The sequence below is a fragment of the Xenopus laevis genome, chromosome 3S (assembly GCF_017654675.1).
Source record: "Xenopus laevis strain J_2021 chromosome 3S, Xenopus_laevis_v10.1, whole genome shotgun sequence".
NCBI lineage: Eukaryota > Metazoa > Chordata > Amphibia > Anura > Pipidae > Xenopus > Xenopus laevis.
In genome coordinates this window covers 62,005,156-62,020,716 of record NC_054376.1, presented here as the reverse complement: position 1 = coordinate 62,020,716, position 15,561 = coordinate 62,005,156, and the positions used below count along the sequence as shown (strand labels likewise).

Genomic DNA, 15,561 nt, shown 5'->3' with positions numbered 1-15,561 from the left:
TTACCTCCAAGACTGGAATTCAAAAATAACCACCAACATTGAGGGCACTGAGAGCAACATCCAAGGGGTTGGGGAGCAACAAGTTGCTCACAAGCAACTGGTTGGGGATCACTGCCCTAGGGCATCCACTTTTTGTACTTCTAAAGACTCGACCAACACTATTTCTGCCTTAGGCACTTTCTAATACTGCTGCCCTGTATTCCTTAGTTGATGGAGGAGGTCAGACAGACCCTGGAGCAATGTGATGTGAATGCAGAAATTGACTTTTTCATACAGAGTAAAACTACAGGAACTGTTCCGCCAGGTACATGCTGGAAATTACTTTTGAATTTTTTGAATATATCCTAATTCGACCTTAACAACTGTGACACCCTTAGGTTTTTACAGGCACCTTAGACATAACACCATTCAGCTTCCTGAAGCATGTCATGGTATAGTTTTTATTACTAAATTACACTGGGGCTCAATTATGAACTTTGCGCAGGGCAGATTGGTTCGCACAGTGAATATATTTGCCCTGGACATGGTTACATTTATAAAGCCGAATAAGAGTGTGCAAACAGAATTGTGAATTTTTTTTCGCAATGCGCATGTGTAATACAGCTTTTTAAATATGTCAAAAATTGCAAATGGCCTTTGAATTATGCCACAACTTTGGTGGTGGAGAAAATATTCGCAAAATAGTTTCGCAAATTGCAAATATAAGTTACTGTCAACACCTGTCCCATTTGCGAGCCATTTGCCGAAAATGTATTCACATGCGAATTCGCAAAAAATCGGAAAGACGGTCAGACCAGTGCAATATATTAGCATTCAGGAAAAAGCATCTGCAGAACAGCAAGTTGCAAATAAATATGCGCTGTGCAAACTATTTAAATGACCCACACTGTGCATTGCAAGTAATTCATTCTACAAATTAAATTTTATTCTTGAATCAATTCATTGTTTTACTGTGATATTGTTGTGTAGGGAGCCATCTCAGGTCAGCGTGCCTGACCCCGTGCTTTCAGAGAGAGCCAGCACTTCACAATTACTACTTACAGACATGCTGTTGTTTCTCCTATTCAATGCAACTGGAGGCATCAACAGACTTGGGGGCAAATTCACTAAGCTGCGAAGCGCCGAACGCTAGCGTTAATTCGCTAGCGTTTGGCATTTTCGCTACTGCGCAAATTCACTAACGAACGCTGGCGTAGTTTCGCTAGTGTTACTTCGCAACCTTACGCCAGGCGAATTTTCGCTAGCGACGAAACTACGCAAATTCACTAACTTGCGCAGTGTACTGAACGCTACCTTTTACGCTAGACTTCCTTCGCCACCTCAGACCTGGCGAAGCGCAATAGAGTAGATAGGGATTGTTTAAAAAAAAGTCAATTTTTTTTCTAAGTCCCAAAAAAACGCTGGCGTGTTTTCTACATGATGGCTGATAGGCTGAAAAAGATCGAAAAATTTTTGGGGCTCCCCTTCCTCCCCCCTACATTTCCTGACTCATGGCAACTTACCTAGACAGTGGGCACATGTGTAGGGCAAAATAAAATTTTTATTTGCTGATTTGAAGGTTTTCTAGGCATTTGTAGTGCAGATACGTGTTCCTCCATTGAAATTTGAATTTCGCGCCGTATGCAAATTAGCCTTCGCTAGCGTAACTTCGCTTTTTATAGCGAATCAACGCTAGCGCAACTTCGCAACCTTACGCTACCCCTGTGCGCAACTTCGGATTTTAGTGAATTTGCGGAGCCCTGGCGAAACTACGCCTGGCGAAGTGCGGCGAAGTTGCCAGGAGGCTGTTACTTGGTTACTTCCCCATTGTTTTGCTGATGCTGGGAGAGAAAAGAGGGGTGATATCACTCCAACTTGCAGCGCAGAAGGAGAGTGCAGTCACTCTTTACTCCTGCGTTTATCATCAGAGCACAATTCACATGGCTGAGGGCACCTGGGAAACTGACAACATGTTTTGCCCCATATCAGATTTCAAAATTAAATATAAAAAAATCTGTTGCAGGATTCTGCTGGAGCAGCAATATTAACTGATGCGTTTTGTAAAGAACATGTTTTCCCATGCGAGAATCCTTTTAATGGCATTGCAGCAGCTTAAAACATTATTAAATCTTAATAATTGCCACTATAATGATTTACCAGAATGTAAAATACATCAGGCTGATTTACTGAAAGTGGGCAAATGTGCACCTTGACTGTTACCCATAAGAACAAATAAGTATTTACAGTAGTTTTGTTCAGTCAGCTGCAGGAAGAATAATGAAAGCAAAAATGTTGCCCACATTTAGCAAACAGGTTACTAAGAGTATTACAATACAATGTTTCCTATGGGGCAGTACGTTTTTTATATCATTTTTTCTTAAGCATTGTTTTATTCTTTTCTTGCCTTCAGAACCTGTGCTATATGAGGGTTACTGCAATGGTTTTGCTCCTGAGAGCACTATTGGCTCCAATACGCAAGGAGCAAGTACCAAGATGGTGAAAAGGTAAAATGTGGAGACCTCTGGGTATTGTATGGGATAAGGAATTTGTTTGGTCTGGAAATGACAGCTGCTACAGTCAGTATCAGAGGTATTTCCATCATGAGGCAGGTGAAAACCCTACCTGAGGTGGCATTTTACCAGGGGCAATTGGGCTGTCTGCTATAGCAATGCAAATGTCAGGTGAGCAGTGAGAGTAGCATTGAAATAGCCCTGATTAGTAGTTGGAACTGTTGTAGGTAAATGAAGGAGAAGTAATAGGACGTGTAATGAGAGGCAATGGAAGGAAAGGTTTTATAGAATACCAAGTGCAGTTATGGGGTCCCTTATCCAGAAATCTCTCAATTACAGGAAAGCCATCTCCCATTGACTGCATTATAAACAAATTATTTTAATTTTTTTAAATGATTTCTTTTTTCTCAGGAATAATAAAACAACACCATGTACTTGACAGTAACGAAGTTGCAGGAGTCCATATTGGTGGCAAAATAATCTTATTGGTTTATTTAATGTTTAAAAGATTCAAATATTCTCAAGGTATGGAGATCCAAATAATGGAAAGATTCCTGATCCAGAAAACTCCTGGTATTCTGAATAACAGATCCTTTACCTGCCCAATAAAGGACAGCAAAGGGAATAGGAAATAACAGAAGGACCTACTGTACAGACAGGTTGCAATTTATACCTGATGACTTGTCTAACAGTGGGGGGGGGGGAATTTTGGTAATCCCCCCCCCTGCCTTAAACTGTGCTGGGGCAATTTCAAGGAGCACCCTAGCACATTCCCACCCTCTGATTGCCCCCTCCTCCGGCACAGTCAGAGGATAATGACCAGATGAAAAGTTGCTAAGAGTAGTATAGTCTATAACATTCTACAAGTGAAGAACAGTTGAAAGAAAGTGGACTGCCCCTTTAAAAAATATAATAAGAATATTTACAGATTATTATTTAACACTACTTTGAGAACCATCTGATCTAATATCTTTCTTATATTAAAAAAGGATCTCAAACTTGCTCTATGGCTGTGGAGGGAGTACCAAAAACATAACAGGACATCCAGCAGTCATCACCACCACAGCAGGTAAGTTTATCAGCAGCTCACCTGATTCAAACATTCATATTCATGGAAAAATTCTGTTGTAGTTATAGGTGCTCCCTGCATTGAACTTAAATCATCTGTATCTTCCTGCTGCAAGTAATCCTCACATATCTCTATATCCATGATCCTTACTAAAGAAGTAGCTAGAAATGTACATTATGTATTTAACTTCTGTACCAGTCCAAGGCAACTACAGCCCTTTAGCTGGGAAGATCTATGTCTCCAAAGATACCCCAGTAGTTCCCAGCCTAAAGTTTCAGCTTGTCAATAGCAGCAATGATCCAGGACTTCAAACTTGTCACAGGGGGGTCACCATCTTGGAAAGTGCCACTGAGCATTCACATGCTCAGTGGCCTCTGAGCAGCTGTTGAGAAGCTAAGCATAGGGGTTGTCGCAAAATATCAAGCAGAAAATTAGCTTCTGCTGTCATATAAGCTAATGCTACAGGGCTGATTATTAAATTCTGATGCTGGTTGCACTGGTTTCTGAGCTGCCATGTAGTTATTATCTGTATTAATTACTAATCAGCCTTATATTGTGACATTTATATTCTATGGGGCAGATTTACTAAGCTCGAGTGAATGGTTCAAATTTCAAAAAGTTCGAATTTCGAAGTAAATTTTTGGGTTCTTTGACCATCGAATAGGCTATATTCGACCATTCGACTTCGATTCGAACGATTCGAAGTAAAAATCGTTGGACTATTCGACCATTCGATAATCGAAATACTGTCTCTTTAAAAAAAACTTCGACTTCATGTTTTGCCAAATTAAAGCTACCGAAGTGCATTGTTAGCCTATGGGGACCTTCCAGAGTACTTTTCTAAGTTTTTTTTGGTCGAATAGAAATCCTTCGATCGATCGCTAAAAATCGTTCGATCGATCGAATACGCTAAACATCCCTCGACTTCGATATTCGAAGTCGAGGGATATCAATTCGATGGTCGAATTTCAAGGGTTTTAACCCCTCAAAATTCGACCCTTGATAAATACCCCCCTATGTGTACTGTATATTGTGAGTGGGCCCCTAAGCTCAGTAAGTGACAGCAGCACAGAGCATGTGCAGTGAATCAGCAGAAAAGAAGATGGGGAGCTACTGGGACATCTTTGGAGACACAGATTTCTAGTGCTAAAGGGCTGTGGTTGCTTTGGGCTGGTACAGAAGCTCAAAACATAATGTACAACATTTAAAGCCTACTTTTTTTAGTAAAGATTTACTTCTCCTTTAAAGGCGTTGCTCTATGCACAGGACCTTGGGTGCCTATGTAAAATATGGCCCTGCCTGGGCCAGTGCATTTTTCAAAAAAGAGGAATGCATGCCCAGGGTAGAAAGAAAGAATGTAGGATCACTGGGGTACCAAAAACTTGGCACCCACAGTAATTCTGCCTTTCATTCTCCTTAAAAGCAGTGCAGATTTTGAGCTCTGTGGTTTGTGTACCAGTGCTGCTACATTTACAGGGGATAATTAATTGCATATTTTTGCATTCATCACCACTGGATTTGTTGAGTACAGCGATGCATATACTGTCACATCTGAGTAGAAGTCTGCACAACTGGTTACATCTTTAGCTGCCCCACTGAAGGAAAGGCCTAGCCTACTAACAGTTTTGCAAAACTCTCAAGGTTGGCTTTGGATGCTAAATTCTGTCCAACTTTAAAAACAAAGAACCTTTTGATTAGAAATATTTGGAACAATCATTTAATCTTTAATTGTTATTGTTTCAGGGAAAGAAGAGATAGTCTATGCTAGTTTACCTACAGCTCCTGCTGAAGAGCTGGAAGACTACAGCGTTCTTTATGATTACAGTGCTCAGGTAACTATGAAGGTCATTTGTTTTGTTCAATGACAAGTGCCTCTATACCTCTGGTATCCAGCATCTCTCCACCTTTACTCTGTCTTGTTAGTTTTAAAAAATGCATTGCTACGGATCGCTATTTGTCGCTATTCCAGACTGTATTCAGAGTCACTTATAAACTGCGCTCACTCATCTGTAGATCTTACATTAGTGGATAGAATGAGTTCAGGCCAACAAACTACTGTTGGCACAGTTATGCAGAACATGGACTGTTTTGGGGCTGAACATTTATCAGGGCCTTTCTTCCCTCCCACCTTCTCCACCCATGCCCTGCCCTTTCCTGTGATGCCAACACTATTTCCCACCCCTCAAGGGCCATCATTTGCTCTTGTTCCATTTGCCATATTTACCATGTTACTTTTTTTAAATTTCCAATTGGTCTTCCAGCATGGGGAGGTTGTAGATATCAAGCTTTATAGGACAGATCTTGCAGCCCCACTGACAACATTCCACCTTTGCACACTCGATTTTTTTAATAAATCCACCAGACCCTTTTTTTTTTATGTTTCAGCTCCTAAAAGTTTAATATACAATTTATATTTGGCTGAATTTGGCTGAGTATTTAGTGTTTTGGCAAATTCTAAGATAATGGATTTGGTGCATCTCTATCCATTTGGAAGTGAAAGAGCTGAAAGAAGCCTTTAATTCTAGTTAAACAAATAGGGCAACTCTCTGATATACATCTGGTAATTTCAGAAATAACAATGAAACTGCAGTATCAGCCTACACTGATGCTCTGACATTTTCCTCCACTTTAGAACTCAGATGAGCTGGATATCACAACTGGAGATGTGGTTAAGGTGATCGAGGAGGCAGATGATGGTTGGTGGACTGTGGAGAGAAATGGCCATATAGGACTGGTGCCTGGGTCATACCTTGAGAAGCTTTGAGTAACAGAGAACATTTCAGAATGGCAATGTGCTATATACAACCCTATAGAGAAGTCATAACAATAACAAAATAACATCACCATTTATAGCTTGTTTTTTTATTGTCTTTCACATATGGAATTAAAGAGAATTTATACTTCTAAACACTGAAGGTACACATATATATATATATATATATATATATATATATATATATATATATATATATATATATATAGAGTAGAGGGAGTGGAGTGCACAACCATAAGAAAAAATCGATACCTGGGTGCTAGTCCATAACATATAGAACAATACTGCACAAAATGACAGCACTCCAAGGAAGTTCACAGCGAGTCGATGTTGCTAAGATCCGAAGATCTTCAATAAAAACCTCCACTTTAGCAACATCGACTCGCTGTGAACTTTCTTGGAGTGCTGTCATTTTGTGCAGTATTGTTATATATATATATATATATATATATATATATATATATATATATATATATATATCTATATATATATAGATATATATCTATAGATATATATCTATAGATATATAGTGAATAAAGTACCCCCTCTTGTAAAATATAAGGATATTATAAGTTACCGAGGAGTTTCATGACCATATAAAAACACGAGGCCAAAGGCTGAGTGTTTTTATACAGGTCATGGAACTCCAAGGTAACTTCTAATATCCTCATATTTTGCAACTGGTGGTACTTTATTTATTATAATACACACGTTTCAGTGAGTCATGTGACAGAAATGACATCGGAACTCACCGTTTATAACTGATGACATCAGAATTCACCGTTTATAAGGATATAATTTACAAGATATTCATAGCTTTTGTGTATTATATATATATATATATATATATATACACACACCAGTAGAGTATTTTTTTTTTCATCTGGGGCCCCCTGGTTGAAATCACAGTAGCCTGCGGCACATAAAAAAAACAAAACAAAGTCACCTGCAGGCACCCTTACAGAGGAAACAGATCCCCCTCTGTAGATTTGCTACTGTGTATCACATTCATTAAAATGAATTGGACAAAGCCATACCGAAAAACTGGAGTTCCAAGCACTGTGATTGGACGTCTACACTATTTCTTTGCTGGTGATCAGTGAGTGACACATGGAGCATTACAAAATGGTAAAAGATTGATATTTACTGATCTGTATATGCCACTTTGCTGAGATTCTTGAACAGTTGCCTTTAACAGGCGACATGATATCAAATATCTGTTGGTTCAGTATTTGTTCTGAAGGCACAGATTTCAGAACAGTGACCTTTTCATTTCCCTCTAAACCTATTGTATGTTTAAAACATGTATAATATTTCATACTGGTCAATAGTCCTTTAATGTTTTATTCTGTATAAGACTCCCATCTTATTATAGGCATTTCTTGCTCACTGGAATTCTACAGTTGTTCTTCTGGATTTCAAGCAAAGTTTCATCTGCACATATAATTCATCATGCTCTCAATAGGAGCACTGTGGAGATGTCCATAGTGTTTGCAGCGCAGTTAATACATGCCAGCTAAGTTATCCCTCTTGTGACAAAGTTACTATGAATAACTCTACTTAAACATGGTTCAGAAGCAGGGTCGGACTGGGGGTAAAAAGCAGCCCGGGCAAAAAAAAGATCAAAGCAGCCCACATGTAAACGTGTGATGATCTTGTAGACATCCACTCATATATTGGGGTAAAACTGCAAAAAATGATGTGCATAATGAGCTGCCTTTCTTTCTTAAGTGTAAATCATGTAAAAATATGTTAAAGATTCTGCAGCCTTGTGCCTTTATATGGTCACAGAACCCCTCAGCGACTTCTAATATCCTTATCATTTACAGTAGGGGGTACATTATCCCTTATAATACATGAGTGATACTCAGAGTTCCCTGTATAACTCAGCCTGCAGCCTTGTGCCTTTATATGGTCACAGAACAACCCCTCAGTGACTTCTAATATCCTTATCATTTACAGTAGGAGGTACATTATCTCTTATAATACATGAGTGATACTCAGAGTTCCCTGTATAACTCAGCCTGCAGCCTTGTGCCTTTATATGGTCACAGAACAACCCCTCAGTGACTTCTAATATCCTTATCATTTACAGTAGGGTATAGGGTTACTATAGGCAACATCTCTCCCTACTATACCTGTAATCCCACAGTCACACTCCCTTCCCAGAGACTATTATCCCACTGTTACTATAGACACCATCTCTCCCTACTATACCTGCTATCCCACAACCACACTCCCTTCCCAGAGACTATTATCCCACTGTTACTATAGGCACCATCTCTCCCTACTATACCTGCTATCCCATAGTCACACTCCCTTCCCAGAGACTATTATCCCACTGTTACTATAGGCACCATCTCTCCCTACTATACCTGCTATCCCACAGTCACACTCCCTTCCCAGAGACTATTATCCCACTGTTACTATAGGCACCATCTCTCCCTACTATACCTGCTATCCCACAGTCACACTCCCTTCCCAGAGAATATTATCCCCACTGTTACTATAGGCACCATCTCTCCCTACTATACCTGCTATCCCACAGTCACACTCCCTTCCCAGAGACTATTATCCCACTGTTACTATAGGCACCATCTCTCCCTACTATACCTGCTATCCCACAGTCACACTCCCTTCCCAGAGACTATTATCCCACTGTTACTATAGGCACCATCTCTCCCTACTATACCTGCTATCCCACAGTCACATTCCCTTCCCAGAGAATATTATTCCCACTGTTACTATAGACACCATCTCTCCCTACTATACCTGCTATCCCACAGTCACACTCCCTTCCCAGAGACTATTATCCCACTGTTACTATAGGCACCATCTCTCCCTACTATACCTGCTATCCCACAACCACACTCCCTTCCCAGAGACTATTATCCCACTGTTACTATAGACACCATCTCTCCCTACTATACCTGCTATCCCACAGTCACACTCCCTTCCCAGAGAATATTATTCCCACTGTTACTATAGACACCATCTCTCCCTACTATACCTGCTATCCCACAGTCACACTCCCTTCCCAGAGACTATTATCCCACTGTTACTATAGACACCATCTCTCCCTACTATACCTGCTATCCCACAACCACACTCCCTTCCCAGAGACTATTATCCCACTGTTACTATAGGCACCATCTCTCCCTACTATACCTGCTATCCCATAGTCACACTCCCTTCCCAGAGACTATTATCCCACTGTTACAATAGGCACCATCTCTCCCTACTATACCTGCTATCCCACAGTCACACTCCCTTCCCAGAGACTATTATCCCACTGTTACTATAGGCACCATCTCTCCCTACTATACCTGCTATCCCACAGTCACACTCCCTTCCCAGAGAATATTATCCCCACTGTTACTATAGGCACCATCTCTCCCTACTATACCTGCTATCCCACAGTCACACTCCCTTCCCAGAGACTATTATCCCACTGTTACTATAGGCACCATCTCTCCCTACTATACCTGCTATCCCACAGTCACACTCCCTTCCCAGAGACTATTATCCCACTGTTACTATAGGCACCATCTCTCCCTACTATACCTGCTATCCCACAGTCACACTCCCTTCCCAGAGAATATTATCCCCACTGTTACTATAGGCACCATCTCTCCCTACTATACCTGCTATCCCACAGTCACACTCCCTTCCCAGAGACTATTATCCCACTGTTACTATAGGCACCATCTCTCCCTACTATACCTGCTATCCCACAGTCACACTCCCTTCCCAGAGACTATTATCCCACTGTTACTATAGGCACCATCTCTCCCTACTATACCTGCTATCCCACAGTCACACTCCCTTCCCAGAGAATATTATTCCCACTGTTACTATAGACACCATCTCTCCCTACTATACCTGCTATCCCACAACCACACTCCCTTCCCAGAGACTATTATCCCACTGTTACTATAGGCACCATCTCTCCCTACTATACCTGCAACCCCACAGTCACACTCCCTTCATATAACATTTGCAGGAGAAATACACCTGTCCCTCAGGTTCATCCATTCAGTCCCCACCCCAAGCATCACAGTTGAAGATGTATAGAAAGGAATTAGTAAGGATTAGGAGGGTGTTATTTTCTTTATATTAATGAGCAGCACACTGAATCACATATAAGCAGGTGACATTGCAAGCAATGTTCACCAGGGCACAAACAATAATAGCTGTCATTCCTAAAGAACTGTCCTTCCTTCGTTTTTTGCATAAACCATTCCTGGTATTTCCCAGAACATTCCTGGTATTTCCCAGAAAAAAACTTTATCCAGAACCATTTTTCACAGCATCCTATTTAAACAAAAAATACCTCATTTATTCTGTAATAACAAGACAGAAATAGATCTTAACCAGCATAAATCATTTTAATATGGGGTAAGATAAGGCCAGCCCAAGAAGACTAAACAATCCCAAATATAATGAGAATGAAAGGTGGACAGCCCTCAGTACCCCCCACCCCATTGCTGGGCCTTACTTACAGCACAGAGTACTCCATGATGGGCTGCAGGGACACTCACACAGCACGGCAGCAGCAGCAGCGTGAGAGGAGTGGGAGGGGCAGAGCCACGTGGGGGATAGGACGGAGGAGCGGTCCTAGAGCCCATCGGATGCATTCAAAGAGCTCCTGAGGCAATCAGTGCTGTGTTGAAGGTGAGGAGCGGCCCACTTAAATAAAATATAGAGCGGCCCGTCGGGAGAATGCCCGAACACACAGATTGCCAGTCCGGGCCTGTTCAGAAGTGCTGCTTTTCAATTCTCAGACCTTAATCTAGGCAGTTGGCACTTTTACGGATTAAACCACCATTGCAGTCTTTATTTTCCCCTATAGGAGACTTCATCAGAACCTCCAGTGCATCCCCCAGATACCCGAGTAGAAGATTTCTAGTTCATACAATACATAATTAGGCTGAAGCTGTCCCCTCTCTTAAATGGGGTGGTTCACCTTTAAGTTAACTTTAGTAAGTTATAGTATATCCTATATTTAGCAACTTTGCAGTAGGTCCGATTTTTTTTTATCATTTTTAAATCATTTGACTTATTCTTCTGCCTCTTTCCAGTTTTAAAATGGTGGTCACTGCTTCCAGCAGCCAAAATAAACAATTGCCCTGTGAGGTTAAAATATTATTATTACTTTTTATTACTTATCTTCCTATCCTCTGCCTCTCCTATTCATATTCTGGTCTCTCATTCAAACCACTGCCAATTTGCTAGGGTAAATAAGACCCAAGCAACCAGAAAGCTGTTTAATTACCAAACTGGAGAGCTGCTGAACAAAAAGCAATTACTGGGAAGAAAACCCAAAATAATGTAAAATGAAGACCTTATATGGACACAGAAACCCAATAGAATGCTTTTTAGGCTAAGGTTTAGGGTCGTAACACATAGGGGCATATTTATCAAGGATGGAATTGAAAATTTGAATTTTCGAATTTGAATTTTGAGTTTGTTTTAGTGTAATTCGACTAGGGAATAGTCCAAATTCAATTTGAGTTTGAAGAAAAAAATATAACTGCAAATTTAGAAATTTATCATGTACTGTCCCTTTAAGAATTCAAATTAGCCTATTTGCCATCTAAAACTTTCCGAATTGGTGTTTTAGCCTATGGGGGCTAAACCTAAATTATAATAGAGACACCTTGTGGATTGTGTAAGGAATTACACATCAGTCTGCACATTGGAAAAGTTTGTCTTATAGGTACCGAGCATCAGTTACCGAACATCAGTTACAATAAATCAGCCATGTTCTTTAAATTCAAGTTTTCTGGCTGCAATGAATGCAATTTAAAATAAATGGGCAGGCCATTTAGCTGGACTTTCCCCCATTTTCACAAGATCTGGTAACGTTTTCTGCATGAGGTTGTGCTCCTCAAGGAGCAAGTACAATCCCTAAACTGTTGCCATAAAGCAGGAAGCACAGAATTATTAAGAATGTCATTGTATTTTGTGGACCTAAGTTTTGCTGTCGAAGGCCAGTGCCAATGTTCCTGGTATAAACCATGAAAACAGCCCCAGACCATCATTTGTCTTCTGTAAAACCTTACCGCTAGTATTATGCCTCACGTAAGGAGGATTCTCCTAGTAGCTACCAAACCAAGTCTTACTTGTTACACCGTTGATTAAAGGAGTTGTTCATCTTTAAATTAGTATGATGAACACTTTTAGTATGATGTAGACTGGTTTTCCTTTTTTATTATTTGTGATTTTTGAGTTATTTAGCTTTATATTCAGCAGCTCTACAGTGCAGTTTGGTTGCTAGGGTCCAAATTACCCTAGCAACCATGTACTGATTTGTGACTGGAATATGAATAGGAGAAGGCCTGAATAGAAAGAGGAGTAGCAAAAAGTATGAATAAAAATAAATTTGTAGCCTTACAGAGCATTTGTTTTTACATGGGATCAGTGACCCCCCCATTTGAAAGCTGGCAAAAGAGGAAAGCAAATGTCCATAGGCAGTGGACCTCAGCCTTCCCCCATAGAGACTAAAAATTATATGCAGCTTATACTTAAAGACTAATACTATACTGGACTTGTGGGTCAGGACATGAAATGGGTCACCATGCTGTTTGGGTACTACTTTATTTATAATATGACATTATAGAACAACCCATTTTACTCAGATTTTCAGAGAGAAATGCACTATAACCAGCATGCACAACACTTGTTCCTTCCTTCCTTAAATAAGGGCTGTAATTGCTTTGTAAAAAGTTTTTTCACAGAATGAATGACCTCACTAACTTTACACTGCTATTATTTGGAACAAGCTATTATTATTCTGAACACTGCTATTATTTGGAACAAGCCTCAATTAATGATTCAAATACACAGTTAGATCACATTTTCCTATAGAATATATGATTTGTGGAATTCATTTCTTAATAAAGTAGTTTTTGGGTCACAAAATGAATTTCCTAACTTTATTTGAATCTCATGATATAAAGGGTAAGCAATACTGCAAAATCTGGCTCAAAGTAAGAGCAGTTAGACCAGTAGGTATACCAGACTATTTTCTTCCCAGCCATAGATACAAAGGCTGATCTGCTCCCAATTCAGGAATATTTTTTATGCTTGTGTACCCATCCATACATATAGTAATTATATGACATGTTTACAAGTGCAATCAATCCCATTCTAAACTAAAACTGTCCCTTGCAATTTTCAATATGTGTTCTAAATGTTTTTTAATTATAAGGTTTTCCTATGCCTTATGTTGGTAACATTTCTTATATCAGAACATTTTACAAACTGTAAAAATGGGATGATGATGACAAAAAACATTTTCAATTTCATGGATAGAAAAATGAAATGTTGAAGAGAAAGTGTTATATGTGAATTTGAATTCTAAAAGAAAAATCCAAGTTGTTTCCCTCCCTTGTAGCTCTGAGCGTTTCTGTAACAACATCAGTCCTCTTGCTTCATAGCTTTACTTGTCAGCAAGAGAGTGGAACCTTTTGTGATGGCTATAGACTAAAAGGCTTCTCGATGCCAAGAACTTGCTTATGTCATGGGCTCTGTTTTATTGTAGTCTCCTATTCAAACAGACATGCCCTGTTTGAATGTTACTGCTAGGGCCCTTGGGAAAGCAGGGACCTTTGACCCGGATGGAGTATATGCATTATATTTAGGAAACAAAGAGTGAATGCGAGAGATTTCTTGGGCAAGAGCCCACTCCTTTCTGAAACAAAAACAGCAGCTGCAAGATTTTCAGTAACAAAGAAGAACTACACTATTGAGAGTTGAAACTTGCTAGGATAGTCTCAAACATGCAAGTGAATCAATATCAATTCTGTCTGTACGAATGAAAACACTTATAGTGGAACTGTTGTGAAAATGAGAAGTTTCATCATACTGAAATAAGAAACTAAGTACAATCAAGAAAAACAGATGAAGAGAGAGGAATAGTAAATATACATTCGATTATTTCAGAAACAGTACATAATATTTAACTGTATTTAGAAAGTTTCTTATTTCAGTATGCTTATATTACATTTAAATTTTTGCGATAGTTCCCTTTTAATATATGGGTGGGTTTACAGAACTATCAGAATTGGTTAATTCTGCTGCTGAGCTCCTAGTTTTCTCATACAACGCCTGATACAGCATACAGTGCCACTAATAATGACATCTTCCATCCAGTGGGCACCCAAAATGTTAAAGTGTTTCATTGAAACCCACTGTAAAAAGGTGGCAGCATAATGCTGTGGGATTGCTTTTCATCAGCAGGGACTGGCTGTCTTTGTAATAAACACAATGGATGGGGCAATATCCAATAATAATGCAAGAGAATCTGTTTCAGTCTGACAAAATCTTGGTGATAGTTCATCTTTCAGTAGTACACAAGTAGTTCATCTCTTATTAGTACACAAGTAGCGAAGATGAATGGGCTAAAATCTCTGCCATACAGTGTGCAAAGCTGCTAATACTTTAGCTTTACTAAATATTAAACGGTGGGTATTGAATAGTTATGCAAATAACAGATTTCAGTGTTTTCCTCATAAGTCACATTAAAAAAAGAAGTAGCGCGTTTCAGAGCAATGAAATCAAAACTGGGAACAACATTTGAGTGTAGGATTTGTTATTCAGTCAAATGAGACAACTGATTAAGGGTCTGACTACTCATGCAAGGCAATGTATGGATTGTATTTTTATTTTACTGTATTTACATCTGTTTATACAGTCACACAGAGAGAGAGAGAGTGTGTGTGTGTGTGTGTGCGCGTGTGCGCGCGTGTCCACTATTTCCCAGGTTATTTCAATTACTCACTTCTTTGCTTCCAGGCAAATCAGAATGACTGCAGTATACCAAAGCCAATCCTAACTACACACAAATGCATTGAAATGTATGTATTGAAAGCTGCAACCAATCAAAAGACAACAAAGATGTGACCATAGAACAACATTTGTGTCTGTTTTGAACCAAACTCAAAAGTACACATTGTTAATGTGGAAGTCTAAGTGGCTATATTACATTAGTAGGTCTGTAATTGCAAACTGAGCATGTGCAATGTCACAGCTACTGGTCAGCTCCTGTACATAACTATGAAGGCCTGTGTAATCAATGTTACATATATGCTAAACCTTTAGGCTAGTGCATTAAGCTCAGTATATAAAATACAGAAATTTAGCTCACCCTTTCCCCCCCCCCCAGTCTGATTTATTCCACAGTAACACATATATTTATAAAACCTATATGGACACACATCACAGGG

At 39.6% G+C, this 15,561-nt stretch overlaps 1 protein-coding gene across 3 annotated transcripts in view; it reads left to right on the top strand.

The window, feature by feature from the left end:
- Window positions 1-6,462, top strand: part of pstpip1.S (proline-serine-threonine phosphatase interacting protein 1 S homeolog) — a 69,038-nt gene extending 62,576 nt beyond the window's left edge. For all 3 annotated transcript variants that reach the window (XM_041587668.1, XM_018254340.2, NM_001094316.2), the window contains 5 exon segments: window positions 208-304; window positions 2,390-2,483; window positions 3,479-3,558; window positions 5,302-5,390; window positions 6,191-6,462. In XM_041587668.1, the coding sequence (XP_041443602.1) occupies window positions 208-304; window positions 2,390-2,483; window positions 3,479-3,558; window positions 5,302-5,390; window positions 6,191-6,322 (492 nt within the window). In that variant the 3' untranslated portion in view covers window positions 6,323-6,462.
- The last annotated feature ends 9,099 nt before the right edge of the window (window positions 6,463-15,561 follow it).